The 26,419-nt window shown below is 43.4% G+C and overlaps 1 protein-coding gene across 2 annotated transcripts; it reads left to right on the forward strand.

The window, feature by feature from the left end:
- Positions 1-1,944: 1,944 nt before the first annotated feature.
- LOC110485905 (protein AF-17) lies at positions 1,945-26,207 on the forward strand. 2 transcript variants are annotated; one of them, XM_090195973.1, is made up of 20 exons: positions 1,945-2,438; positions 3,636-3,715; positions 3,887-3,941; positions 4,302-4,411; positions 5,694-5,797; positions 5,961-6,054; positions 6,407-6,526; positions 6,651-6,737; positions 7,075-7,225; positions 7,463-8,320; positions 8,928-9,094; positions 10,563-10,683; positions 14,803-14,869; positions 15,863-16,011; positions 16,610-16,822; positions 17,059-17,135; positions 18,375-18,739; positions 19,054-19,111; positions 22,769-22,957; positions 23,173-26,207. In XM_090195973.1, exons 1-20 carry the CDS (start codon positions 2,330-2,332, stop codon positions 23,206-23,208), a joined length of 3,210 nt encoding a protein of 1,069 aa, XP_090052099.1. In that variant the 5' UTR covers positions 1,945-2,329; the 3' UTR covers positions 23,209-26,207. The 2 variants fall into 2 exon arrangements, with proteins under 2 accessions (XP_090052099.1, XP_090052098.1); XM_090195972.1 differs by lacking the exon at positions 23,173-26,207 and having other exon boundaries at positions 22,769-23,062.
- Positions 26,208-26,419: the final 212 nt, after the last annotated feature.

Genomic DNA, 26,419 nt, shown 5'->3' on the forward strand with positions numbered 1-26,419 from the left:
AGGACTGGTCAATCGCTCAGGTTGACAATGGAAATGCCCATGGGCTAATGCAGGTAATATAAACCTTTGAGAATGAATGTGAGACTCTGGATCAGGGGTTGAAATGACATAATTACAATCATGATTATGTGCAGGCTGTAGAGATGTCATTTTTACACCCATTATTATAATCTGGTTGTTCAATTTCAAACATTTGTTTACCCACTGTGCAACTGCTTCCCAGGAGGTCATGTCTAATGTGGAATGACTTGTTTTTTTTTTATTTTTCCTTTATTTAACTCGGCAAGTCAGTCAAGAACAAATTATTATTTTCAATGACGGCCTAGGAACAGTGGGTGAACTGCCTTGTTCAGGGACGACAGATTTGTACCTTGTTGCAGAACGACAGATTTGTACCGTGTCAGCTCGGGGATTCAATCTTACAACCTTTCGGTTAACTAGTCCAACGCTCGGTCCACTAGGCTACGCTGCCGCCCACTATTGTTTGATGAACATTCTACAATACACTATGAGTCTACAGAATCTACAGTTCCATCGATTGGAACATATCGACCAAAGGCACACAAATGTTGGTCGGCTCCTATTCAGATGTCGAGAAAAGAAGTAGCCTCACTGGACCAAGGAGCAGTAGCTGAAATGTATTGACTGACTCACTCCTGTATTGAGCTGTACGCTGCTACTAACCTATTGTGTTTATGTTTAACCTATTGTGTTTATGTTTAACCTATTGTGTTTATGTTTAACCTATTGTGTTTATGCTTAACCTATTGTGTTTATGTTTAACCTATTGTGTTTATGTTTAACCTATTGTGTTTATGTTTAACCTATTGTGTTTATGTTTAACCTATTGTGTTTATGTTTAACCTATTGTGTTTATGTTTAACACAATAACCTATTGTGTTTATGTTTAACCTATTGTGTTTATGTTTAACCTATTGTGTTTATGTTTAACCTATTGTGTTTATGTTTAACCTATTGTGTTTATGTTTAACCTATTGTGTTTATGTTTAACCTATTGTGTTTATGTTTAACCTATTGTGTTTATGTTTAACCTATTGTGTTTATGTTTAACCTATTGTTTTTATGTTTAACCTATTGTGTTTATGTTTAACCTATTGTGTTTATGTTTTTCATGGGCGTTGGCAGCCTACAATATGGGGGCTGGCAGCATCTCCTCATATGAGCAGGTGGACGCTAAAACCACAGGAGGGAATTATGCCAATGATGTTGTTGCCAGAGCTGAATATTTGAAAAAAACATGGCTATTAAAAGTCTCACAGGCTGACTGGCAGTCTGTCATTCCAAGGAAAGAGAATTACATCCTTTGTTTTTGAGGTCTGCTGTAAACTCCTATTAAAACGTTGGATTACAATGACATTTTATGTTCATAAACAAGAGTTATAATAGGCTATTACAGACATTATTATATTGTATTGTATTTTTCACATGTTTATGCATTCATCTCTAACATAGTTCACTTTCTGAGAAAGATCATGTATAATAAGTAATGTAAGGCTTTGCAGTCTCAGGTTTTACAACAATGCTTTACATTACACATCACACAAGTGCCTAATAAAAACGCATTATTAGCCTAGAATTGTATTTTGTTGACTTCTGATTAAGCAACCATCATTATGAGACTTTATAATGCCACTAATACAACATACGTTACCTGATTCTGTTTAATGGACTATTGTTATGATAATACTTTTTAATATGCCTACATATTGGATATAGTTGTTATAAAGTCTCTAAATCAATCGACAAAGTAGTTGGCCTGGACTACATATTGTTGAATGATATTAACGGTTTCCCCAAACTATCTCTGGGTATTCCATTTAGGCAAGTAGGCCAAGACATTTCTGTTTTTGTCTGATCCCTAAAGATGGCGCTATGCATTTAAAGTGAGTTTTATCCACCGTTCAAAGAGAAGAGGCACGCTTTAGTCTACACTTGTCATTATTGCTTTTCGACAGCAGGAGATCGGGCTGTTTGGTCATTATAATGTAGAAAGGGAACATACATATTGTCATTGAGCATGGACAACTGAGGACACACAACTTCAAGGGATGGAAATATTGTCATCTTCACACGGTGAGACTATTCTGCAGATGTGGGCATGCGCACTGCATCGGTTCTACAGGGGACGGGAAGACATCACGGAAAAACTCGCTGTACACCGAAACCCCCACGCTGAAATTCATCCTTGGTTGCAGTGTAGCACGACTACCGACTACCATGTTTGATACACTGTTGAAGTCAGGGACTACTTGACACCCTGGCGATTTAAGTCGCCGCAAAACCGTATCAAATACCGTATGGGAACAGTATGCGGGAAATGGTTGGAGGTTGCTGCGTGTGTTCCGATGAGCGAGGCTGGGCTGAAAATCCTCTTGTATACTGTGATGGGCACGGGTGCAGCGTCGCTGTTCACCAGGGTAACTAGCTTGCTATACTACAATGTAATTACGGTATTGGGGGAAGGATGGGGTGATGCGTGCCTACGTGCGTGCGTGTCTGTCTGTGTTTATGTGGGAGGGGGTGTTTTCCTTTAACACGCGTTGCCGTGGTGCGAGAGGGGACATATAACATTACATCGAGCCCTTATGGCGCGGACTATTGCGGTTTTTTGCGGAATGGCTATTATTCGATCCAAAGTTACGCATCGTTCAGGAAGCATTTGCTACTACTGGAGCAGCAGACTAGCTGGCCTATCGGGCCTTCCGGATGAATTGTTTCCTCAACGATGCATCCAGATTCTTTGTTGACATCTTTGTATCTCAGCCCTGCAGCAATGTAGCCACTCAATATGTCCATGAGTTTTGATTCGAATAAGAGCCATGAATTATGATTTAATGTGTACATCTTTTACGGTTGTAAGGCTCTAAGAGTAGTGCACACCGTCGCAGTATATCCCCCGTGGCTTTTATTTATTGTGCTATGTAGGAAACATCAATAACAATATCGTCTGTGTCCGACACACGATACAATCTGAGTTTACAAACTGTTATTCACGTCATAGTATTATAAATCAGGCTATGTCTTGCAAAGTAAAACCACTATGGTTGCGTTCAAACCGCCACCACTCTTTGAAAAAGGTGACCTACATCAATAGCCTATCAATATTGGGATCATCTCGGGAATAAGAAATCTATAAATCATTGTGACACTTAACTTTATGCCCTGGCTACGCCTTCTCTCGATTCAGTGGCCTTGTGGTAAGAGTGTCTGTCCTGAAAAGGTTGGGAGTTTGATTCAGTCATACCAAAGACTGTAAAATGGGTCCTGCTGCATCTCTGCTTGGCACTCAGCATTAAGGAGATAGATTGGGGGTAAATCCCAGTGATAGACTAGCATCCTGTCCAGGGGGTCGCTACGGAAACAGGAGATTGGCTCTTGCTCCTTTGAGTCGTTCCGGCTTGTACAAGCCAAGGCTCGTGCAAGGCTACTTACTTACTCTATGCTTGCTCTCAACAGTAAAAAAAAAAAAATATTATTAAAAATTGAAGGTATACCAAGAAGTTAGGTAACTTGTTTGTGTCTCATTCATTTGAGTGGTAGACTAATGATTTATCTGTATTTGTGTCTTTATTTATGTGTGTGTGTGTGTGTGTGTGTGTGTGTGTGTGTCACAGCGTGCTATGGTATTGTCCAGGTGCCCACTGGCCCGTGGTTCTGTCGAAAATGTGAGTCTCAGGAGAGAGCTGCCAGAGTGGTGAGTATATATATCCCATATATCAATATATTATCCGTATACTCTTTCAAATCTCTATCAATGTACAGGATATCCCTGCCTGTCGTAGTAAATAACACTGGTAGTACAGTGTGCTATTGAAGCTACTGTGCGTAGTTGGTTATTGTGAGGTGTGCTCTCATTTCTCATCAGAGATGTGAGCTGTGCCCTCACAAAGATGGCGCCCTCAAGAGGACAGACAGTGGAGGTAAACTACTGGACGCTGACTTTCCTTCCTCTATTCTTCATCCTCTACTTTCCATCAATCCCTTCTTTCCTCCACGTTTCCCTTGTCTTACAAACATATAATGTGTCCGTGTTAATGTGTGTGTATGCACGTCAGGGTGTGTGTGTGTGTGTGTATGTGTGTGTGTGTGCGTATGTGCGTTTGTGCATGTGTGTCTGTGTGTGTGTGTGTGTGTGTGTGTGTGTGTGTGTGTGTGTGTGTGTGTGTGTGTGTGTGTGCGTGCGTGCGTGTCTGTGTGTGTATGCGTGCGTGCGTGTCTGTGTGTGTATGTGTGTGTGTGTGTGTGTGTGTGTGTACTAATGTGAGCTGTTCTCTCTCCAGGCTGGGCCCATGTGGTTTGTGCACTCTACATTCCCGAGGTGCAGTTCGCCAACGTTCTCACCATGGAGCCTATCGTACTACAGTACGTCCCTCACGACAGATACATCAAGGTATTCGTCACTGTTCACTTCCACTTTTGATAGCCTTGTTTGTCTTTTGTGAAGGACGTTCTGACCGTCATTTGAAATGCATTTTATTGGCCTAAAACGATTGAATAAAATTGGAGATATCGTTTCTTTAGCCAGAGTAAATGGTTGTCCATCTCTGTGCCTACCTTCAAAATTCCACACAAACTCGTGGGGGCGTTTTTGTGATTTGCACGCAGTCATTAGGATACAGTATATTTTTGCACGGGGCAAAGCTTTCATGAGATCATCCAGAGTTTTTCCTAAGTCCTCTCTGCAAGTTTAGCCTTTAGAGTTGGCATCTGCATAAACACGGGCCATGTATCCCACCACCGGCTGCATGCTTTCAGGCCTAATGGTCTTGAGTGATCGCTATTGTGGAAAAATCTATATTCAGCATATGCCCACCAGACAGATTTGTTTTTGAAAGAAAGCTTTTATATGATTGGATTACAGTTCTATTCGAGTCAATGGGAAGCTACGTACGTAGACGCCTGCTGCTGAACGATAGTGGGTGCTCGTCTGGTAGTGGCCTCGCGTCACCATGTCAGGGGCAGCTACAGTAAATGGCTTGCACCTCTCTGGTCTGGGTTGTCAGAGGCTCAATAAGCCCACCACCCTCCCTCCCTCCTTTACAGTAGCTCCAAAAATGCTGTTTCCCTGTTTCGCTTTGGCCCATGATGCATATGGCTCACAAGGGGAGGAGGACGGGGTAGATGAAGGGAAGGAGGGGGTAGATGAAGGGAAGGAGGGGTAGAAGAGAAGAAAGGTAAGGAGCCCGCTGTTCTTTTGTCCAGCACCTGTTGCTAGGCAGACAGCCAGCCCCCTCTGTCTGGGTAATAGCCGTAGGGTAGCCGTAGGGGAGCGAGGTGTGAAGTGTTTCACAACAGGCTGCTATCAATGACAGGCTAGGGTTGGACTCGGGGCACTGGTGAGGCCCATAGAGTTGAACAGTATCACACTGGCTGTGTCCCAAATGGAAGCCTATTCTCTATGTCGTACACTACTTTTGACCAGAGCCCAGAGTATAGTGCACTACTTTTTAGCCCTATGGGCCCTGGTCAAAGGTAGTGCGCTCTATAGGGAATGGGATGCCATTTGGCATAGATACAAATTGGTCGTTCCACCAATTAGGTAGTTAAGTAGCTAAATGTGCCCATTAGATCTGTGAGTGATTTCAGGTGGACATGACATCTGACGTTGATAAGAGAAGATCTGTTCTGGTCAGTCATCTTTCTTTTTCATCTTCCTCCTTCCCTCTCTTTAGACGTGTTATATCTGTGAGGACCATGGGCGAGAGAGCAAGGCTGCGTGTGGCGCCTGCATGACGTGCAACCGGCAGGGCTGTCGACAAGCCTTCCACGTCACCTGGTGAGTGGTCTGTGTGTGTGTGTATGTGTGTGTGTGTGTGTGTGTGTGTGTGTGTGTGCGTGACTGCGTGTGCGTGACGGTGCGTGCGTGACTGTGCGTGCATGCTTTTGTGTGTGTGTGTGTGTGTCCTCTCCCATCTGTCTGACTGTCTGACCCTGTGCAGTGCTCAGATGGCTGGCCTGCTGTGTGAGGAGGAGGGCCCTGAGGCTGACAACGTCAAGTACTGTGGCTACTGCAAGCACCATTACATCAAGATGGTAAGAGACTGGCAGAGTTATTCAAGTCTCTTTTCAGCTTTCTAGGAGAGCTCCAGTTCTTATTTATTTAAATGGAATGAAATGTGTAAATGTGTTGTGTTGGGTATTAAGACGGCTTTAGAAAGGACTTCCACTTCCACTTGGTTTTGTAACATTCACATACTGCGTTGAGGAAGGCAAGGAGACATAGTTTTTCAAGCCGGCGTGGAGAAATAGCCTCCGCCCCCTAGTTTCCCCTGTAGCTCTAGCCGATTGCCCGTCCAGCTATTGCCCCTATAGCTGTACTTGCCCCTGTGACCGTCACGGTTGGCAGCAGTGTGACTCTCTGCCTCTCCTCGGCGGGGTCCTGTAGCAGAGGAAGATGCGCTCCAGTGGAGAGAACACCGAACGCGGCTCCTTCGGCCACTCCAGGGGGGGCTCCACGTCCCCCGCCCAGGATAAACACGGCTCACACCACCACAGGCTTAGGAAGGTGAGTGTCTTGTGTATTGTTGTGTACATACTGAGCGTGCATTTGACTATTGCTTGGTGTGGCTTGTATTGGTGTATTTGCATGAATGCTCAAATCCTCAGCCTCTCCCTTCGGTTTCACTCAGAGTCACAAGGACAAGGTGAGGCAAAAGGAGAGGCATAAAAAGTCATCTGATGGTCTGGGGTCCTCACTGTCCAGCAGCATGGACAAGGTAAAGCCAACCCCAATATGTACACCCCTAAATGCCCTCTGGTCTCTGTCTCTAACCTCTCTTAACTCTCTCTTTCTCTCTAGTCTTTCCCCACATCCACCAATCCTCTTCCGTCATTGACCGAGTATAACCATTTGGTTTCCTAAATAGTTTCTAAGTGGATACATTTGAGAAAATGTTTTTTATTCTGGTGAGGTCCTTGGTTGAACCCTCTTAACAGGACCGTCTCGCAATACTTTCTAACGAGCGTAAAGGGCTTTAATCTATGACATCAAACCGCTTCTCGATCTCCAATGACACATTTCCCACCCGTCACCTCTCTGTGCTGTTGATTTAGTTGTCGTCGGGTCACCACAGCAACAAGGACAGCGAGGGGAATTTGAAGAGGTTGAGCTCTCACGGCCAGCTGGGACACCGCAGTAAGAAGACAGGAAGCATTGGCAAGAGCTGCTCCTCTTCCTCTTGCTCCTCCAGTCCCTTCAACACGGGTACAAAGCTAATCCTTTTATGGGCCAACTAACCGGCCGTTTTGTGTCCAAGCAACTTCTCAGTCAGTTCTGTTTGTGAATAACCAACTCTCTAGTGCAGAACTCTTTGTTTTGGTATAACTTCACTGTGTTTAGTCTGAACGTGTGTTTTTATAATGGTTTTAGGTATAACTGCACCGTATAGTGTTGTCTGGTTATTGTGCTGTGTTTAGGAATAACGACGGTGTGTATTCCCAGGTGGCGGCTCCCAAGACCTCCTCCCGTTCTCCTCTACCTCTCGTTTGGAGCGCGACCCCGACCGAGGAGCGGACGAGCACGGCGCCGAGGAGCCCCGGGACGAGCGGACCAGACGGACAGCGCCTGAGGAAGATGACGAGGAAGGGGAGGAGGAAAAGGAAGAAGAGAAAGAAGAGGAGGAGGAATTGGACAATAGTAAATACCACAACAAGGCCTCCCTGCAGCCCCCGGACCTGACCCCGGTTGACGGACCTCACGGAGGGTCGTCGCAGGGTCACGATAGGTCAGAGGGCGAGACCAACTCTTTCGAGACCAAGGTCACCATCTCCACCTTCGGCTCCATCATGCGCATCACTTCCTCCTCGGGTGGGATAGGCAGCGGCAGCAGCAAGCTCCGCAAAATCACTTCCTCCTCCTCGGGGGACTACAAGCTTTCCAAGACGCTTCTCAAGTCCCCGCACCTAGCCACGCCCCCTATACTGGAGGAGGCCAACCTAGAGGAGGACAAGGCCACGCCCCCACCACCGCTGCCAACACACCGGGAGAGGAGGCACCGTGGCAACAAGAAGAGCCGGCATGGACCGGGGCGCCCGCGAGGGAGCAAGAACCGGGAGCGGACGGAGAGGCGAGAGGAGGAGTACCGTCACCACACGGCTCCTGCTCCACCTCCTTCCCTAACCTCCTCCTCCACCTTGTCCTCCTCGCTCTTCCCCAGCTCCTCCTCCCTCCCCCACACAGCGTACTCCTCCACCCTGCCCACCTCCTCCCTCTCCTCCTCCTCCTCCTCCTTCCCCTCCTCCTCCACTTCCTCTAGCGTCAGTTTCTCCACAGGCCGCGGCAATACGCTGCTCGGCTCCGGTGAGTCTCTCACCAGATCCGTCTTGAGCGGGCGTAGTCTCTGTGTGGTAGCCCTCTAGCTTCCTGTGTGCACTTGCATGTGAAAATAATACACAGCACTTCTATGTATTGTGGCTGTGGATGATGAACGTACACATCATCAAGTATGTGTATTTAGAGATGTTCAGGAAGCAAGATGCCTCGTTTAGAAAATGGCGGCCAGATTTAAGCTTGTACATATTTGCACTGCAGAGAAAGAAAAGGATGAAGAGGAGTAAGAGATTGAGTAAAAATCAGAGGAAAGAACCCTTGTATGTATAACGCTTTTTGCTTATGACTTCTTGAGCAGAACTAGAAGTGCAGACTTTGCACGTGCGTAGTAAATCTTAGGTAGTTAGTGATCTGTGCGTCGTAAAGAGATTTGTTAGATTGTGGTTTTGTGTGCAGTGTCAACAGAGAGGGCATGTGCGTCAATGGCTGGGTTGACTTCCTGCTTTTGCTCTACTCTGACAAGATATGACCTCAACAATTTTAGGTGTGCGGTTGTGTGTGTGTGTGTGTGTGTGTGTGTGTGTTCTATAAATGAATTGCATTTATGAATTAAGTCTGATATTATTCTCTTGGTTAGGAATCTACACCTGTCACGAGGGCCCTCTGTCTTTGAGTGGGGGTGTCTGTAACACCCCTCTGTCGTTGGGCGGAGGCGTATGTAGCACCGCTCTCTCTTCAGGACTCCTGCCATCTCACGTCTCCACACTGTCACTTCAACCAGTCAACTCTGCCCTCAACCCACAGGTACTCCGGGAAATCAACATCATGTCTGCGTTCGAGCCTTTACCCATACCCGCGACGTTCAGGCTCTACCCTACCCAGGCCCGGTTGCTTCTGCCAAATTTAAGGCCCGGCCCTGGCCAAAATAACAGAAATAACTTCCTGCGTTAGTCAATCCATTAGCTGCTCCTCTCAGCTCCCTGCTCTGCTCATGGCGGCTCTGAGTCTGTGAGTATCCATAGCAACGGCTCCGCTTGGGCTACTCTGCTCAATGAGGAGGCATGAGAGAGCAAGTTAGCTGTTAGATACTTTTCGTCACTCGAAACTCTGTGAAATAATCTCTCTGACCTTATATTTGATGAGGTGGAAGCACTTCTGACATCATGTTGCGAGCTTAGCCAGATGTGACTGAGCAGAGCACGAGCAAATGGCTCAGCTTTAACATTTTTGTCATCAATTTAGTGATACCCAGGCCCGGCACGTACCCTAATTATTGATGAAAAAACAGGCCCCGCCCGGCCCTAACTACCATGTATAATGTCAGAGCCCGTCGAGCTCGGGTCAGGTAGCAGAGCTTTTGTCTTCTTAAAAATGGCACACTATTACCTATATACAGATGTATGATCTTCATTTGAGCCAGTTTGCTACAGCAGAAAAAGTATCCTGCTTCTGCAGGAAATATGAATTATTATGTGGATTTTAATTAATGGACACTTTTGTAGGGGTTGATAGGTTTTTTCGTAAAGGAGTCTGACATTTCAAAGTGGAAATTACAAACTTCGGGCGCCTTTTTAAACCTCAAATATCTGCTATCTGAGCAGCTAACCGATCGCTGCAGCTGTACATAGTCTATCGGTAAATAGCCCACCCAATTTTACCTACCTCTTCCCCATACTGTTTATATTTATTTACTTTTCTGCTCTTTTGCACACCAATACACACCTGTACATGACCATCTGATCATTTATCACTCCAGTGTTAATCTGCAAAATTGTAATTATTCGCCTACCTCCTCATGCCTTTTGCACACAATGTATATAGACTCTTTTTTTTTCTTTTTTCTACTGTGTTATTGACTTGTTTATTGTTTACTCCATGTGTAACTCTGTGTTGTCTGTTCACACTGCTATGCTTTATCTTGGCCAGGTCGCAGTTGCAAATGAGAACTTGTTCTCAACTAGCCTACCTGGTGAAATAAAAAATAAATAAAAAATACACGACAAGTTAAACATGTGTTGATAGTGGCAGTTCTCCTGCAACAGGGTGATCAAATTAAGATCCTACATCTGTACTGCACTACTTTTGACCAGGGCCCATAGGCATCTGGTCAAAGTAGTGCACTATGCAGGAAATATATAGTGCCATTTGAAACACAGCCCATGGCTGAGCTTATCAACGATATCATGTTACAACTAAAATAGTATCCCACATGTATTCAGTTGTCAGGTAAATGAGATCCTAACTTTGTTCTGTGTGTGTTAAACCCTTGTAGGTGCATGTTCCATGTTCCAGTTCTTCCTACAGCCTCAGCTCCTCTCAGCCGTTTGGCAGGGTCTTTTCTACTGGCCGTACACTGCCCTCACTACTGAGCCAAGCCCAGACCTCACTTCAAGGTAATACACACACACACACACTCGTTAGTGAGATTCTTATGTTTGCTATGAAGTTACATACAGGAGAGTGGGGTAAATTGAGACAAAGGGGTAAGTTGAGCCACCCTTGTTTCTAGGAAACCATACACACAATGAATATTTTGACCAAATATTTAGGAAGAGGTCTTCATTTCAGTCTGTGACGTAAGAAATCACATGGAAAAGGTGGTTAGCAAGTTAGGTAAAAATAAATTTAAGTCAAATTAATTTATTGTGTTAGAGGTTTCATGATGCTTGTATCTAAACCAAAATAGACTATTTTAAGATTGTTCTTTACATCAGTTTGGGTCTCTATAAGCTCCAGTATGAGATCCTAAACCTAGCATGAAAGTGCATCATTTTGTGTGTGGGATAATATAGTCAAAATGTTTCCATGGGGTAAGTTGAGCCAATGACCATGGGGTAAGTTGAGCCAATGACCATGGGGTAAGTTGAGCCAATGACCATGGGGTGAGTTGAGCCAATGGTCATGGGGTGAGTTGAGCCAATGGTCATGGGGTAAGTTGAGCCAATGGTCATGGGGTAAGTTGAGCCAATGACCATGGGGTAAGTTGAGCCAATGGTCATGGGGTAAGTTGAGCCAATTGTCATGGGGTAAGTTGAGCCAATGGTCATGGGGTAAGTTGAGCCAATGGTCATGGGGTAAGTTGAGCCAATGACCATGAGGTAAGTTGAGCCAATGACCATGGGGTAAGTTGAGCCAATGACCATGGGGTAAGTTGAGCCAATGGTCATGGGGTAAGTTGAGCCAATGGTCATGGGGTAAGTTGAGCCAATGACCATGGGGTAAGTTGAGCCAATGGTCATGGGGTAAGTTGAGCCAATGGTCATGGGGTAAGTTGAGCCAATGGTCATGGGGTAAGTTGAGCCAATGGTCATGGGGTAAGTTGAGCCAATGGTCATGGGGTAAGTTGAGCCAATGGTCATGGGGTAAGTTGAGCCAATGGTCATGGGGTAAGTTGAGCCAATGGTCATGGGGTAAGTTGAGCCAATGGTCATGGGGTAAGTTGAGCCAATGGTCATGGGGTAAGTTGAGCCAATGGTCATGGGGTAAGTTGAGCCAATGGTCATGGGGTAAGTTGAGCCAATGGTCATGGGGTAAGTTGAGCCAATGGTCATGGGGTAAGTTGAGCCAATGGTCATGGGGTAAGTTGAGCCAATGGTCATGGGGTAAGTTGAGCCAATGGTCATGGGGTAAGTTGAGCCAATGACAAGTTGAGCAAATTGAAGTGTTTTCTTCTCAGGCAGAAAAAATCAAGGCATTATCTCAGGGATATGAGGTAACAACAGGGCCTTAGGTGTTAAGCCTCTGGTAAAAGATGCTTAAAATGATTAAAAGACAAAAAGTGATTGTGTTGAATTGTGTTCTGGGAAATTAAGTTGGTTTTAAAAAGCTATTTTTTTTATATTTAATTTAGTACAGAAATGTGTGTGCGGCTTAACTTACCCTGTCCCATAGCTCAACTTACCCTGTCCCACAGCTCAACTTAACTTACCCTGTCCCACAGCTCAACTTAACTTACCCTGTCCCACAGCTCAACTTAACTTACCCTGTCCCACAGCTCAACTTAACTTACCCTGTCCCCCTGCTCAACTTACAGTGCCTTGCGAAAGTATTCGGCCCCCTTGAACTTTGCGACCTTTTGCCACATTTCAGGCTTCAAACATAAAAATATAAAACTGTATTTTTTTGTGAAGAATCAACAACAAGTGGGACACAATCATGAAGTGGAACGACATTTATTGGATATTTCAAACTTTTTTAACTAATCAAAAACTGAAAAATTGGGCGTGCAAAATTATTCAGCCCCCTTAAGTTAATACTTTGTAGCGCCACCTTTTGCTGCGATAACAGCTGTAAGTCGCTTGGGGTATGTCTCTATCAGTTTTGCACATCGAGAGACTGAAATTTTTTCCCATTCCTCCTTGCAAAACAGCTCGAGCTCAGTGAGGTTGGATGGAGAGCATTTGTGAACAGCAGTTTTCAGTTCTTTCCACAGATTCTCGATTGGATTCAGGTCTGGACTTTGACTTGGCCATTCTAACACCTGGATATGTTTATTTTTGAACCATTCCATTGTAGATTTTGCTATATGTTTTGGATTATTGTCTTGTTGGAAGACAAATCTCCGTCCCAGTCTCAGGTCTTTTGCAGACTCCATCAGGTTTTCTTCCAGAATGGTCCTGTATTTGGCTCCATCCATCTTCCCATAAATTTTAACCATCTTCCCTGTCCCTGCTGAAGAAAAGCAGGCCCAAACCATGATGCTGCCACCACCATGCTTGACAGTGGGGATGGTGTGTTCAGCTGTGTTGCTTTTACGCCAAACATAACATTTTGCATTGTTGCCAAAAAAGTTCAATTTGGGTTTCATCTGACCAGAGCACCTTCTTCCACATGTTTGGTGTGTCTCCCAGGTGGCTTGTGGCAAACTTTAAACAACACTTTTTCTGGATATCTTTAAGAAATGGCTTTCTTCTTGCCACTCTTCCATAAAGGCCAGATTTGTGCAATATATGACTGATTGTTGTCCTATGGACAGAGTCTCCCACCTCAGCTGTAGATCTCTGCAGTTCATCCAGAGTGATCATGGGCCTCTTGGCTGCATCTCTGATCAGTCTTCTCCTTGTATGAGCTGAAAGTTTAGAGGGACGGCCAGGTCTTGGTAGATTTGCAGTGGTCTGATACTCCTTCCATTTCAATATTATCGCTTGCACAGTCCTCCTTGGGATGTTTAAAGCTTGGGAAATCTTTTTGTATCCAAATCCGGCTTTAAACTTCTTCACAACAGTATCTCGGACCTGCCTGGTGTGTTCCTTGTTCTTCATGATGCTCTCTGCGCTTTTAACGGACCTCTGAGACTATCACAGTGCAGGTGCATTTATACGGAGACTTGATTACACACAGGTGGATTGTATTTATCATCATTAGTCATTTAGGTCAACATTGGATCATTCAGAGATCCTCACTGAACTTCTGGAGAGAGTTTGCTGCACTGAAAGTAAAGTGGCTGAATAATTTTGCACGCCCAATTTTTCAGTTTTTGATTTGTTAAAAAGGTTTGAAATATCCAATAAATGTCGTTCCACTTCATGATTGTATCCCACTTGTTGTTGATTCTTCACAAAAAAATACAGTTTTATATCTTTATGTTTGAAGCCTGAAATGTGGCAAAAGGTTGAAAGTTCAAGGGGGCCGAATACTTTCGCAAGGCACTGTAACTTACCCTGTCAACTTACCCTGTCCCACAGCTCAACTTAACTTACCCTGTCCCACAGCTCAACTTAACTTACCCTGTCCCACAGCTCAACTTAACTTACCCTGTCCCACAGCTCAACTTAATTTACCCTGTCCCACAGCTCAACTTAATTTACCCTGTCCCACAGCTCAACTTAACTTACCCTGTCCCACAGCTCAACTTAATTTACCCTGTCCCACAGCTCAACTTAATTTACCCTGTCCCACAGCTCAACTTAACTTACCCTGTCCCACAGCTCAACTTAACTTACCCTGTCCCACAGCTCAACTTAACTTACCCTGTCCCACAGCTCAACTTAATTTACCCTGTCCCACAGCTCAACTTAATTTACCCTGTCCCACAGCTCAACTTAACTTACCCTGTCCCACAGCTCAACTTAATTTACCCTGTCCCACAGCTCAACTTAACTTACCCTGTCCCACAGCTCAACTTAATTTACCCTGTCCCACAGCTCAACTTAATTTACCCTGTCCCACAGCTCAACTTAACTTACCCTGTCCCACAGCTCAACTTAATTTACCCTGTCCCACAGCTCAACTTAATTTACCCTGTCCCACAGCTCAACTTAACTTACCCTGTCCCACAGCTCAACTTAATTTACCCTGTCCCACAGCTCAACTTAACTTACCCTGTCCCACAGGTCAGCTAAGTTGTGCGAAGAGACCACTTTTTTTTGGACAAGCAATGTTTTCAAAACAGAAAGACATAGTATATTTCCCTTGATGGAGTGATGCTGAATGTAAAAAACGGCTCAATTTACCCCACTCTCCCCTACTGTAGCTACCTGGTAGTTTATCGGGATTGCTCTCTCTCCTCTCAGAGTCCGAGATGGACGACTGTCGCTTCCCATGTCACGACAACTCGCCACGAGAGAGCCTTTCCTCACAGTAAGTTTCTGTTTGACTCTACTCTCACTGTTATCAACACTGTTCTCTCATACTGTCACTATCAACACTGTTCTCTCTCACTGTCACTATCAACACTGTTCTCTCTCACTGTCACTATCAACACTGTTCTCTCTCACTGTCACTATCAACACTGTTCTCTCTCACTGTCACTATCAACACTGTTCTCTCTCACTGTCACTATCAACACTGTTCTCTCTCACTGTCACTATCAACACTGTTCTCTCTCACTGTCACTATCAACACTGTTCTCTCACTGTCACTATCAACACTGTTCTCTCATATTGTCACTATCAACACTGTTCTCTCTCACTGTCACTATCAACACTGTTCTCTCTCACTGTCACTATCAACACTGTTCTCTCTCACTGTCACTATCAACACTGTTCTCTCACTGTCACTATCAACACTGTTCTCTCTCACTGTCACTATCAACACTGTTCTCTCTCACTGTCACTATCAACACTGTTCTCTCATATTGTCACTATCAACACTGTTCTCTCTCACTGTCACTATCAACACTGTTCTCTCATACTGTCACTATCAACACTGTTCTCTCTCACTGTCACTATCAACACTGTTCTCTCTCACTGTCACTATCAACACTGTTCTCTCATATTGTCACTATCAACACTGTTCTCTCTCACTGTCACTATCAACACTGTTCTCTCTCACTGTCACTATCAACACTGTTCTCTCATATTGTCACTATCAACACTGTTCTCTCATATTGTCACTATCAACACTGTTCTCTCTCACTGTCACTATCAACACTGTTCTCTCATACTGTCACTATCAACACTGTTCTCTCATACTGTCACTATCAACACTGTTCTCTCATACGGTCACTTTTACTTGTGTATACTTTACCATTCCATTTAATTCTGTCTCTTGTGTACCAACGTTATTCCATTTCATTCTGTCTCTGTTCTCTGTAGCCATATGCCTGTTCATTTACCACTGTTATTCTCTCAGGTCTCCTATGAGCTGTCTGCCTCTACTGTTTGACCAGAGGGAGGGTGTGGGCCCTGGGGTCAGAGGTCGCCCTGAAAACGTCCCTCCATCCAGCTCCCACATAGAGCTCCTCCTGGAGAAGCATGGCAACGGAGAGATGGGTGCCAACAGTAAGTACACTGGGATTCTTTGTGGCAGTCTATAATATATCTTCATTCTCTGAGGATTTTCAGTTGGTCTTTTTTGGGCGATGTGTCTGCCTTTGTGACACAGTCGGTCATACACACCCGATGTGAAATGTATTTTTGGACCCTTTGAAGAGGAAGTGGATTCATATCAACCCAAGTTAGTCTCATACGCTTGCTTTCAGATCCTTTAAAATGTGCTGTGCTGTTCTGCGATGATCATTAGTGTATCATGGCCGGTAGCGGCAGGTAGACTAGAGGTTAGAGCGTTGGGCCAGTAAATCCGAAAGGTTGCAAGTTCAAATCCCTGAGCTGACCAGGTAAAAATCTGTAGTTCTAGCCCTGAACAAGGCAATTAACCCACTGTCCCTAGGCCGTCATTGTAGATTAGAATTTGTTCTTAACTGACTTGCCTAGTTTAAAAAAATATATTTAAAATAAAATGGCTTAGAATGGAAACTGTAACAAAAAAATGAAACTGACTCTAATACAGTGCTCTACACTCACTCACTTTCTTTCCTACCTCATTTCCCTGTCTCTTCCCCCCTCTCCCTCCCCCCTTCCATCTCTCTCTCTCCGCCAGTTGTAGAGATGCTCCAGTCCCTCCACTCGCTGCAGCAGGAGAACCAGCGTCTCCAGGACCAGATTCTCAGCCTGACGGCCAAGAAGGAGCGGCTGCAGCTGCTCAACGTGGAGCTGGCCTGTCCCTTCCCCCCGCAGGTCCACCACTCCCACCACTCCGTCCAGGGCCTAGTGCCCACCACCACCCACATCAGCTTCCTCTCCTCCGCACACGGTCAGACTCAGAAAACCCTCCTCTCATTCACCTCCTCTCAGAAGCTTCCCATCCTCCTTACCTCATTCGTTGATAGAGTCAGTTTGCTAGTCTGGAAAAGAGTGTCACCATCCCCCAAAACAAACCTTGTTTTTGTCATAATAATCTAGACAGTTGTGTGTTGTGTTTTTTTTTTGTTGTTGGTTCCCTGTCCCTGTATCTATATCCCTGTGTGTGTACCTCTCTTGTCCCTATAGACCCCCTCAGCACCAATAAGAGTCCCCTGTCTAAATGCTGCTTCCTGAATGATACCTCCTTCATCACCTCATCCGAGGTGAGAACCCCTTTGTGCCCACCATACCTTACTTAGAACCGGCCAACACCTGAACCCACTGTGTAGTTACTTACCCTTTATCCCCAACTGTTGCATTAAAGGGGATATCTGGGTTTCATTTCCAATCTAACGTGCCGCCTCTACTTGTTTGTACATTGAGTAGCAACGGTCATCTAAATAGCTAAAAATGCAACAGAGGGACAATGGATGAAGATACTCATCTTACTGGCACGGACAAATAATGAGTTTAGAGATTTTGGTAGGAATTCAGGTATTCAATTTATTGTAAAATGTCACTTTTTTTTAATAAATAAATATATATATAAATATATAAATGTTCATATATAAATGTTCTTATTGTATTAGGTATTTTGGGGGATATTTTGTGTTAAATAAAGACGATTCTATATGCGTCGTTTGCATAAATACAGCAGGTTTTATTTGCATATAGGGGTAAATTAACATAAAGGGGTGGCACAGGGCTGCAACCTCTGTCGACCCTGCCTGCACTCACCTGCGCTGGCTTAGCTGCCCCTGTTGTTCTCACGTTCCCTTGCATAATTCAAAAAGTGTGTCAATAGCAGGATACCCTCAGAGTAAAAAATCAACACGCTTCGCTCTAGATTACACCTATCTAAACATACTTTACATTTGCGAGATCATACTAATATCACTATAATCCGAGTGTTCATTTTCGGAAGATGCTTTCATTTCAGAGCCTCTAATTTGTAAACATTTCAACTGTATTAAAGGATTACTTTTCCAAATTCCGCAAAAAAATGAACACCCATTAAAATAAAGTTATTTTTCTTGTGATGGAGGTGTCAAGATGGTGCGTTAAATCCCTAACCAAGCTTTAGCGTTTTTTACAGAATCAGTGTAAAGACAATGCATTTCATTGAGCTCTTTTTAGCCATTACCAGAGTGTGTTTGACAGGTCATTACGAACGTTAACGGGACAAAACGACAGGCATAATCAAGAGTATGAAAGAGTCACAGGAGTAAAATGAAAGCAATTGATCCAGCGAAATTTAAGTGACAAGTGGATTTTCACCCCTCAAACACAGGAAGTAGATGGGTGAAAAAGACAAATCCTCAGGTGGGCGGGGCATGCGTGTTATTACATTGAGGGAATGTTAATATATGAAATATGGGGAAATGAAACTCACAGATTTCACCTTTAGATTAACCATAACTGTCCTATTAGTTTTACCCTGTGTTTTTCTCTTCCGACTCTAGGAGCTCCACTCTGGTAGTCCCTCCCGCAGTAGCTCCTCCCTCTCCTTCCAGAGCACTCCACCCCCACAGCAGAGCCCCGCCTCCTTCGGCCAGCCTTTGCTGAACGGGCTGGGTGGGCGGGGTTTGACTGACAGCCTGGGGGGCCTCAGTCAGGCCAGCAGTTCCATGGTGGGCGGGCTCATGGTCTCCCTAGCAGGAAGTCCCCAGCTGAACATGAACGGCGTGCTGGGCAGCCTGAACGGGGTGATCCAGTCACCTGTCCAGAACGGACCCCAGCCCACCCTGCCGGCCCTGAGGCCCCAGCCTCCCCCTTTGGGCCCCCAGGCACTGGCACAGGGCCTGCAAATCCCCAAGAGCATGAGTCCGTGAGTACCTACTCTCTGTCTGATCACCAGAGAAGTATAATGGTTGGTGATAAGTGTTGGTTGATTGTTTTGTGAGGATGTTGTTTGTTGATTGCTGTTGATCAGTTGTTGTTGTGTTGTGATAGCCACGGCCATTCTTTTTGTGACAGGGATACATTTTTATATCGTCTTGTTGTGACTGGCTGCGCTGACTGATTCTGGTCTAGACTGTTACTGTAATTGATTTTTGTTGTGACTAATGGGTTGACTGGGTAAGTGTTGTTTGGACTGGAAGTGTCCCATGATGAGTAATATTTAACATGGTTGTGTTTCAGGTCTTCCCTCCTGTCTGAGCAGCAGAAGCAGCTCCTTCTCCAGCAGAACTTTACTCCAGTAATGACTCTACCATGCCTTACAAACACACTCAGACATGCAAACACTTGCAGTACATGCTCTTGATGTTTGGTAACCCAATACAACCCAACCATGATGATAAGATGGGTCATCATAAGAAGTTAAAATAAAATTGAAACCGTATTAATGGATGAATTGTCAGGACCGAAATAAGAGATACAGTTGAAGTCGGAAGTTTACGTACACTTAGGTTGGAGTCATTACAACTAGTTTTTTCAACCACTCCACTAAATTCTTGTTAACAAACTATAGTTATGGCAAGTCGGTTAGGACATCAACTGTGTGCATGACACAAGTCATTTTCCCAACAATTGTTCACAGACAGATTATTTCACTTATAACTCACTGTATCACAATTCCAGAGGGTCAGAAGTTTACATACACTAAGTTGACTGTGCCTTTAAACAGCTTGGAAAATTCCAGACAATTATGTCATGCTTTAGAAGCTTCTGATAGGATAATTGACATCATTTGAGTCAATTGGAGGTGTACCTGTGAATGTATTTCAAGGCCTACCTTCAAACTCAGTGTCTCTTTGCTTGACATCATGGGAAAATCAAAAGAAATCAGCCAAGACCTCAAAAAATCAATTGTAGACCTCCACAAGTCTGGTTCATCTTTGGGAGCAATTTCCAAACGCCTGAAGGTACCACGTTCATCTGTACAAACATTAGTACGCAAGTATTAACACCATGGGACCACGCAGCCGTCATACCGCTCAGGAAGGAGACGCGTTCTGTCTCCTAGAGATGAACGGACTTTGGTGCGAAAAGTGCAAATCAATCCCAGAACAACAGCAAAGGGCCTTGTGAAGATGCTGGAGGAAACAGGTACAAAAGTATCTATATCCACAGTAAAACGAGTCCTATATCGACATGACCTGAAAAGCCGCTCAGCAAGGAAGATGCCACTGCTCCAAAACTGCCATAAAAAGCCAGACTACAGTTTGCAACTGCATATTGGGACAAAGAGGAAGCATCATGTTGTGGGGGTGCTTTGCTGCAGGAGGGACTGGTGCACTTCACGAAATAGATGGCATCATGAGTGAAATAATGTGGATATATTGAAGCAACATCTCAAGACATCAGTCAGGAATTTAAAGCTTGGTCGCAAATGGGTCTTCCAAATGGACAACGACCCCAAGCAAACTTCCAAAGTTGTGGCAAAATGGCTTATGGACAACCAGGTCAAGGTATTGTAGTGGCTATTACAAAGCCCTGACCTCAATCCTATAGAAAATGTGTGGGCAGAACTGAAAAAAACGTGTGTGAGCAAGGAGGCCTACAAACCTGACTCGATTACACCAGCTCTGTTGGAGGAATGGGCCAAAATTCAACCATCTTATTGTTGGAAGCTTGTGGAAGGCTACCTGAAACGTTTGACCCAAGTTAAACAATTTAAAGGCAATCAAATACTAATTGAGTGTATGTAAACTTCTGACCCAGTGGGAATGTGATGAAAGAAATAAAAGCTGAAATAAATAATTCTCTCTACTATTATTCTGACATTTCACATTCTTAAAATATAGTGGTGATCCTAACTGACCTAATACAGGGATTTTTTACTAGGATTAAATGTCAGGAATTGTGAAAAACTAAGTTTAAATGTATTTGGCTAAGGTGTGTGTAAACTTCCGACTTCTACTGTGCATTATTAAAATATAGCTGTGAGCAGCAATGAACGGGGTTCACAGGATGACAAAAAGGACAGAAGATCACTCGATCATGTAGGAATTATCTTCCTTTATGTGCAATCATGATTCTAAATACAACATCTGGAGTGAATCTGACATGTGGTTGATGAGATGATTTTGAGCATTAGTGTTACATATGCAAAGTATTAGTTATTAATAGTTTCCTTGTTTTTTTATATATATTACCAAATTCAGTGTGGTTCGTCTTAGGGATGTCTATGATAGTGATGACAGGTTTGAAGTTGATGGGCCACTGTGGATTGGAATTGCAGTGTTTTAAATTGACGTGTAATATCAGATTTTTTCTTTTGAGCTAGGCTTGTTAGGGGGCGCTATAGGTTGAGGTTGGATAGGATGAGTCTGGAGGTGAGGTGGCAGAGGTGATTGATAGGGGGCGGCTGCAGTCCTGGAATTGCAGCCCACTGCTGGTGGTTCAGGTGTTGCCTGAGCTTGATCGGGTGTAGCTAATGCCAACGCTGGGAGCTGCGTTGGTGTATTGTTTCGGACTAGAATTTGTGCTAGAAGGTGCCATCTGAAACCTCAGCTTCTCCAAAATTACTCCATGATTTTCGACAGTTGTCTTTAAAGCTTGCGCCATCGCCAGGAGCTGTTGGATTGGATTGTCCTGACCTATGATGGACGAGGTCATGAGTTGTCTTTGGTGTCCGGTTATGGGGGTTGGACCTGGATGAGGGTTGAACTTTGAAGTCTCCCTCTTGTTCCTCCTCAGATTCTTTGTACTTCTGTGCAGGGGTGAAAGTAGAATTATTTTCTTTCCGGTACAGGACGTCCTCTCGTGCACCAAAACAAATGTATAACATATAGAATCCCTATTAATTCAAATAGGATCTCTGCGGGTCTAGTTGTAAAGAATTGTAATTGAACTTTTAAAATGTATGACCTTTAATTTGGTGTTTTATTAGGATCCCCATTAGCTGTTGCTAAAGCAGTAGCTAGCCTTCCTGGGGTCCACGCCAAACATGAAGTAATACAGAAGATTAATAAACAAGGACAGCTCAAGGACAGAATGTCAATTTACTGTGGTAATAAACACAACCAGTCATGATGTTTTCATATGATTGTCAAATAATCACTTCAAAGGGCTCCGTGACTTGGATACCGGCGCACGTTCATCCACTCCCAACATATTCCCAGCCTCCAAATAATGGTGAATGGAAAGAGACATCTGCTACACAAAATACCAAAAAGTGTAATGACATTTGGCGATTGTCGTTAGGACATAATTTATGCGTCCACTGCTGTTCGGGCACGTCTCGGTGTCAGCCACTCATCTCTGCCTTGTCAAAATATCAGGGTTTTCCTCAAACCACATCGCATTTGAGCGTAGGCTATATGACCCGTTTTCAAGTCCATTTGTACATTTTCTTTTTTTTGCGGTATTGATAAGAAAAATGATGTAATAACCTACAGTTCTTTTGACATTTTGTTCTATTTTTACAGGCTCATGTTTTACCAATAAGGGGGGGGGGGGGGTTATTTGCACACACTGCATAATACATTTTAAATTTGGGCTGTAACAACAACAAAATGTTGAAAAGGTCAAGGGGTGTGAATACTTACTGAAGGAACTGTGCATACAAACTTTCAAGTCTCTAGGTCAAACAGGGCGGTGGATATGACAGTTTAAAGCGAGACTGCTTATGACAGTGTCACCTATAGGCCAATCAGTGCCGTTCTTTTTGCCCAAGTTATTCATGGCCTCTAGTTTCTCTGTTCCAAATTATTTTAAAAATTGCCTGTTAACCCCTAATTATTCAATGAGTGTGACCATGGTCAGGTTTATTTTGGTCCCGAAAAATAAATGGAGAAAAAGAACAGCATATGCTGCAGTCTTTTTCAGGCCCGGCACCGGTAGATTCATTTTGGATGTGCATATCACTACCCATGTTCAAGTCCCTTATATATTTGGCTGTGTGTCTCAGGAGCAGCAGGTGGTGGTCTATCAGATGCTGCAGCAGCAGTGGCAGAGGGAGCTACAGCGCCTCACACTGACCGGGGCCCTCACCTCCACCCCCACGGCCCAGTCCCCAAACCTGGGGGCCTCGCCCCTGCAGGGTGGCCAGGGAAACCCCCTCTTCGGCCTGCAGGAGAATGCACTTCACAAGCCCGGGGTGAGTGCCGATATGCAGTTGTTCGAGGCTCCTTATTTGAATAGGCCATTGTATATGTCAATTCTTGATCGACTGAAGCTTTAAAGAATAAACTTCTTTCTAGAAGGTTGACTTGCTTTGTAATGCTGTTAAACCTGAGGATATAATGTTGATACATGTATGTGTGGGCCGAACATCTAAACTCACAGGTCAGTTTTAAATGTGTTTAATTTCAGGGGGTGGGAGAGAAGGGCGGAGACAACAATGGCTGATATGTTATCTTCGTGTCTGAACTGTTGCAGCTATAACAGCAGCTATAGCAGGGGAAAGGAAAGTAATTGAGCTGTTCCATCAGAAACTAATGTCACCTTTAATCTCCATCTGAAAGACTCTTGAACTCTCTGTCTTCTATCATCTCTGTCTTTCCCCCTCTTTTATGAATGTATAATGGAATCAATTTAAACGGTTATGTTTTATTTCTTATGCATTGAATTCCTTTTATTTGAGGACGTTTTTTTCTTCCAGGTCTGTGTGTGTGTAGGCAGCTTTCAGAGAGCATGAATACGGTGGTCTGTAATTGAATTGCACTAATCTATTAGCTAGACCAATTGGGTTCACTCTTGTAGCAAGAGCCAGAGATTCTGGTGTCCTGACGGTAAACGTGGAGAGTATTGGGGTCCAGTATAGAAATTGGACTCTGGTGATCAATTCCAAATCAACCCCTAGCCGCTACTCTCAAGGCACTTCCTGAGATCTGAAATGATTCGATGGGCGTAAACAACATGATGACTATACCAACTAGCCAATCAGAAGACATGGTAAACTTTAAACCTATCCAATCTTTTTAGATCTACTGGAGTGCCTATGGGTAGGGCTAAGTGTCGACTTGGAATTTGGGTGCGAGTGTTTTGGGCCAAAGTGTCCTTAGGCCATAACTTTACTGTGGAACCAATGTATCCCTCTAAACATCCTTGTTGAGGACAAACTGTCTGACACTTCTCTAAACATCAACTGTCTTCCTCAAGGTCTGTCTTCCTTTCATTTTCTTCCCTCCCATATATTATACAACTATGATATTCCTATTCTATCCTATTAAAATGTCACAGCTACAAGCTGGCATCAAATGATCTGGGGACTGGCATTGACAGTGTAGAATGCTAACTATGCCTCAGTCCACCCCTGAGAATTTAGAGAGAATGTATGATCTTCAATATGTGTGCCGCTGCCAAGATTAATCAAACGAAACCAAACATTTGAAAATTGTCCCAAGTAAATATGTAAGAAATTCATATTTTTGTTTCCTCAACCCCATGTGTACTTTGCTGATATATAACCTAATAAGGGACATTTGGATACTTGGAACTGATAAGTTAATGATTGATTAGTATGAATATTTTGCACTCTATCCTGAAGTGTTAGTGTTTTCTTATTTGTTTCTGTTGTACATATTGTTCTGTTGATGCCCGGGAAACTAGTTGTTCTTTTAGCAATACTGTATAGTTGTCAATGCCTTAAAATAATGCTAGAGTTACTGAGGAAAATCAACTCACACTTAACAGCCAAAAGGCAGCTTCTTTTGTCTTATTCATTTCTTAATCTAGTTTTTGTTCTGGTTACATTTACCGTTATTTCAGATTTAGGCAAAAGCACTCTTTTCAATCGTACCATTTATACTATTGATAGGCAACGGTGATAATGTCAACAATTGTAAAATGAAAATATGTTTATTGGTAAGTCTCAAATCATCTGTAAATTGTGTCTTAAGATGCTGCTCAATGTTTTAGAAGAACTGACAAGCAACATCCCATGTTAGATGGTATCACTTTACTTTGTCTTAAGATCTATAAAAATGCTGTCTTAGTAATGACATAGCAGTCATGGTATTTGTGACTATGTTCTTATACAATTGTGACTCAAACTCTTATTGGTGTCATCAGGTTCAAATGTTGATTCAATTGTCATCAGGTGACTTTATCTGTTATGATACGACTGCCCATGACATCTGTTACAAGATTCTAGTAACACTTATTATGTACAGTATGTCTTACTACTGAGATCACGATGTCAAGTTATAAAATGTTACCATTCAGAACACATAGGCAACTCGGGAACTCTAATATATAACTTTCTTTACTGCATCTCCTTTCCTCTGTGGCACATAACAACAGGTCCTTCTGTGCTGGGATCAAGCTAATCTATTAACATTGGCCGTTCTCCCAGGTCTTTTAACTCACTGTTAGACTGGAATAATATTTTTCCTTTGCGGTGTTCGTTACTAATCTTATTCGATCATTTCCTCATTTAACTACGGTCAACGATCATTCCCAAATGTGTTAGTTTTCCGTTTGTGACCTCGATATTGACCTCCCCGTACATGTGATATCCGGTAAGTATTAGATCTGTTCTGTTTTTGTTGTTAGTTAACAGTGAGGAGCTTTCAAGCGACTATTGTTAGTTGGTTAAAATACTGTAGCAACGAGACGATAGGAGAATGTTAACGCTGACAACACATGAGCCTATTCCTCCACATTGACAGGATTTCCGAGGGAGGTCTGCGGTTGAACAAGTACGTCCTTATGAGTTGTTGTACGATTAAGGTAAAAAAAAATCTAGGAAAGAACATGTCGAAGAGGTTGTTTTGACTGAAAGAGTACCTCGAAGGAATCTTGAAAGGGAATCTTTCCCATGTTGCACTGGGGCGATTTGGCCCAATAAATGTAATTTTTTTTTAATATATATATATATATACTTTTGTTGTTTTTTTATTGTTTGAGTGCAAATTGTATACTTAAATGTGTTTGTGTATAGACACATTCATTTTATAAGCTTTGAAGTTTGGGTAACCAAGATAATCCATGTTATTATGTACGTATGTTGTTATGTGTATCTGTTATGTATTACATCATATTTAAGCACCTCTCTCTCAATGAAGTTTGACGAAAATGGAACTAACTTCTTGGGACATAAAATGCATGAAATGCAGTTAAGTCTCGCAAATCAGTAGCTAAATACCAAGTTAGACTACGCATAGTTTTTAAATGCATTGTTCTCAAAAAATGTTTTATGAAATTTAAGTTGAGCACTGCATTTAAGAAAAGACAAGCATTGTTGTCAATGTACAGTGTATTTGTTAGAGAGAATTAATAAACAATGAATTTGCCAATATTCAGATTTAATGCCCTGTAAAGTATTTTGATATTTTTGTGTAAAAATTAAAAAGGTACAATTAAGACGACTGAAATTTTACTGTCAATAAATGTATTTTACTGAGTTGATTTGCATGTTCTCTTGGTTTCAAAGCTTTATTTACAGACCGCAGCATTGACAAAGTCCTTGTGTGCATCACTTACTTGAAGCAGCCTGTCATAATGCCTTCATGAACCAGTCATAACAGTGTTATGAACAGTCATAACAGTGAAAGAGAGCGGTTCCCCAGTTGGGCTGGTCTGTGACGCACCGACACATTTTCCATTCAGAGGAATA

Source organism: Oncorhynchus mykiss, chromosome 13 (genome assembly GCF_057628025.1).
Source record: "Oncorhynchus mykiss isolate SJ-2025 chromosome 13, ASM5762802v1, whole genome shotgun sequence".
Lineage (NCBI taxonomy): Eukaryota > Metazoa > Chordata > Actinopteri > Salmoniformes > Salmonidae > Oncorhynchus > Oncorhynchus mykiss.

Excerpts from the sequence above, each read along its gene's own strand:
- LOC110485905 (XM_090195972.1), top strand. The coding sequence starts at position 2,330 with ATGCGGGAAATGGTTGGAGGTTGCTGCGTGTGTTCCGATGAGCGAGGC. Across the intron at positions 16,012-16,609 it reads CGGAGAGATGGGTGCCAACA|TTGTAGAGATGCTCCAGTCC; the intron begins GTAAGTACACTG and ends TCTCTCCGCCAG. Across the intron at positions 17,136-18,374 it reads CCTTCATCACCTCATCCGAG|GAGCTCCACTCTGGTAGTCC; the intron begins GTGAGAACCCCT and ends TTCCGACTCTAG.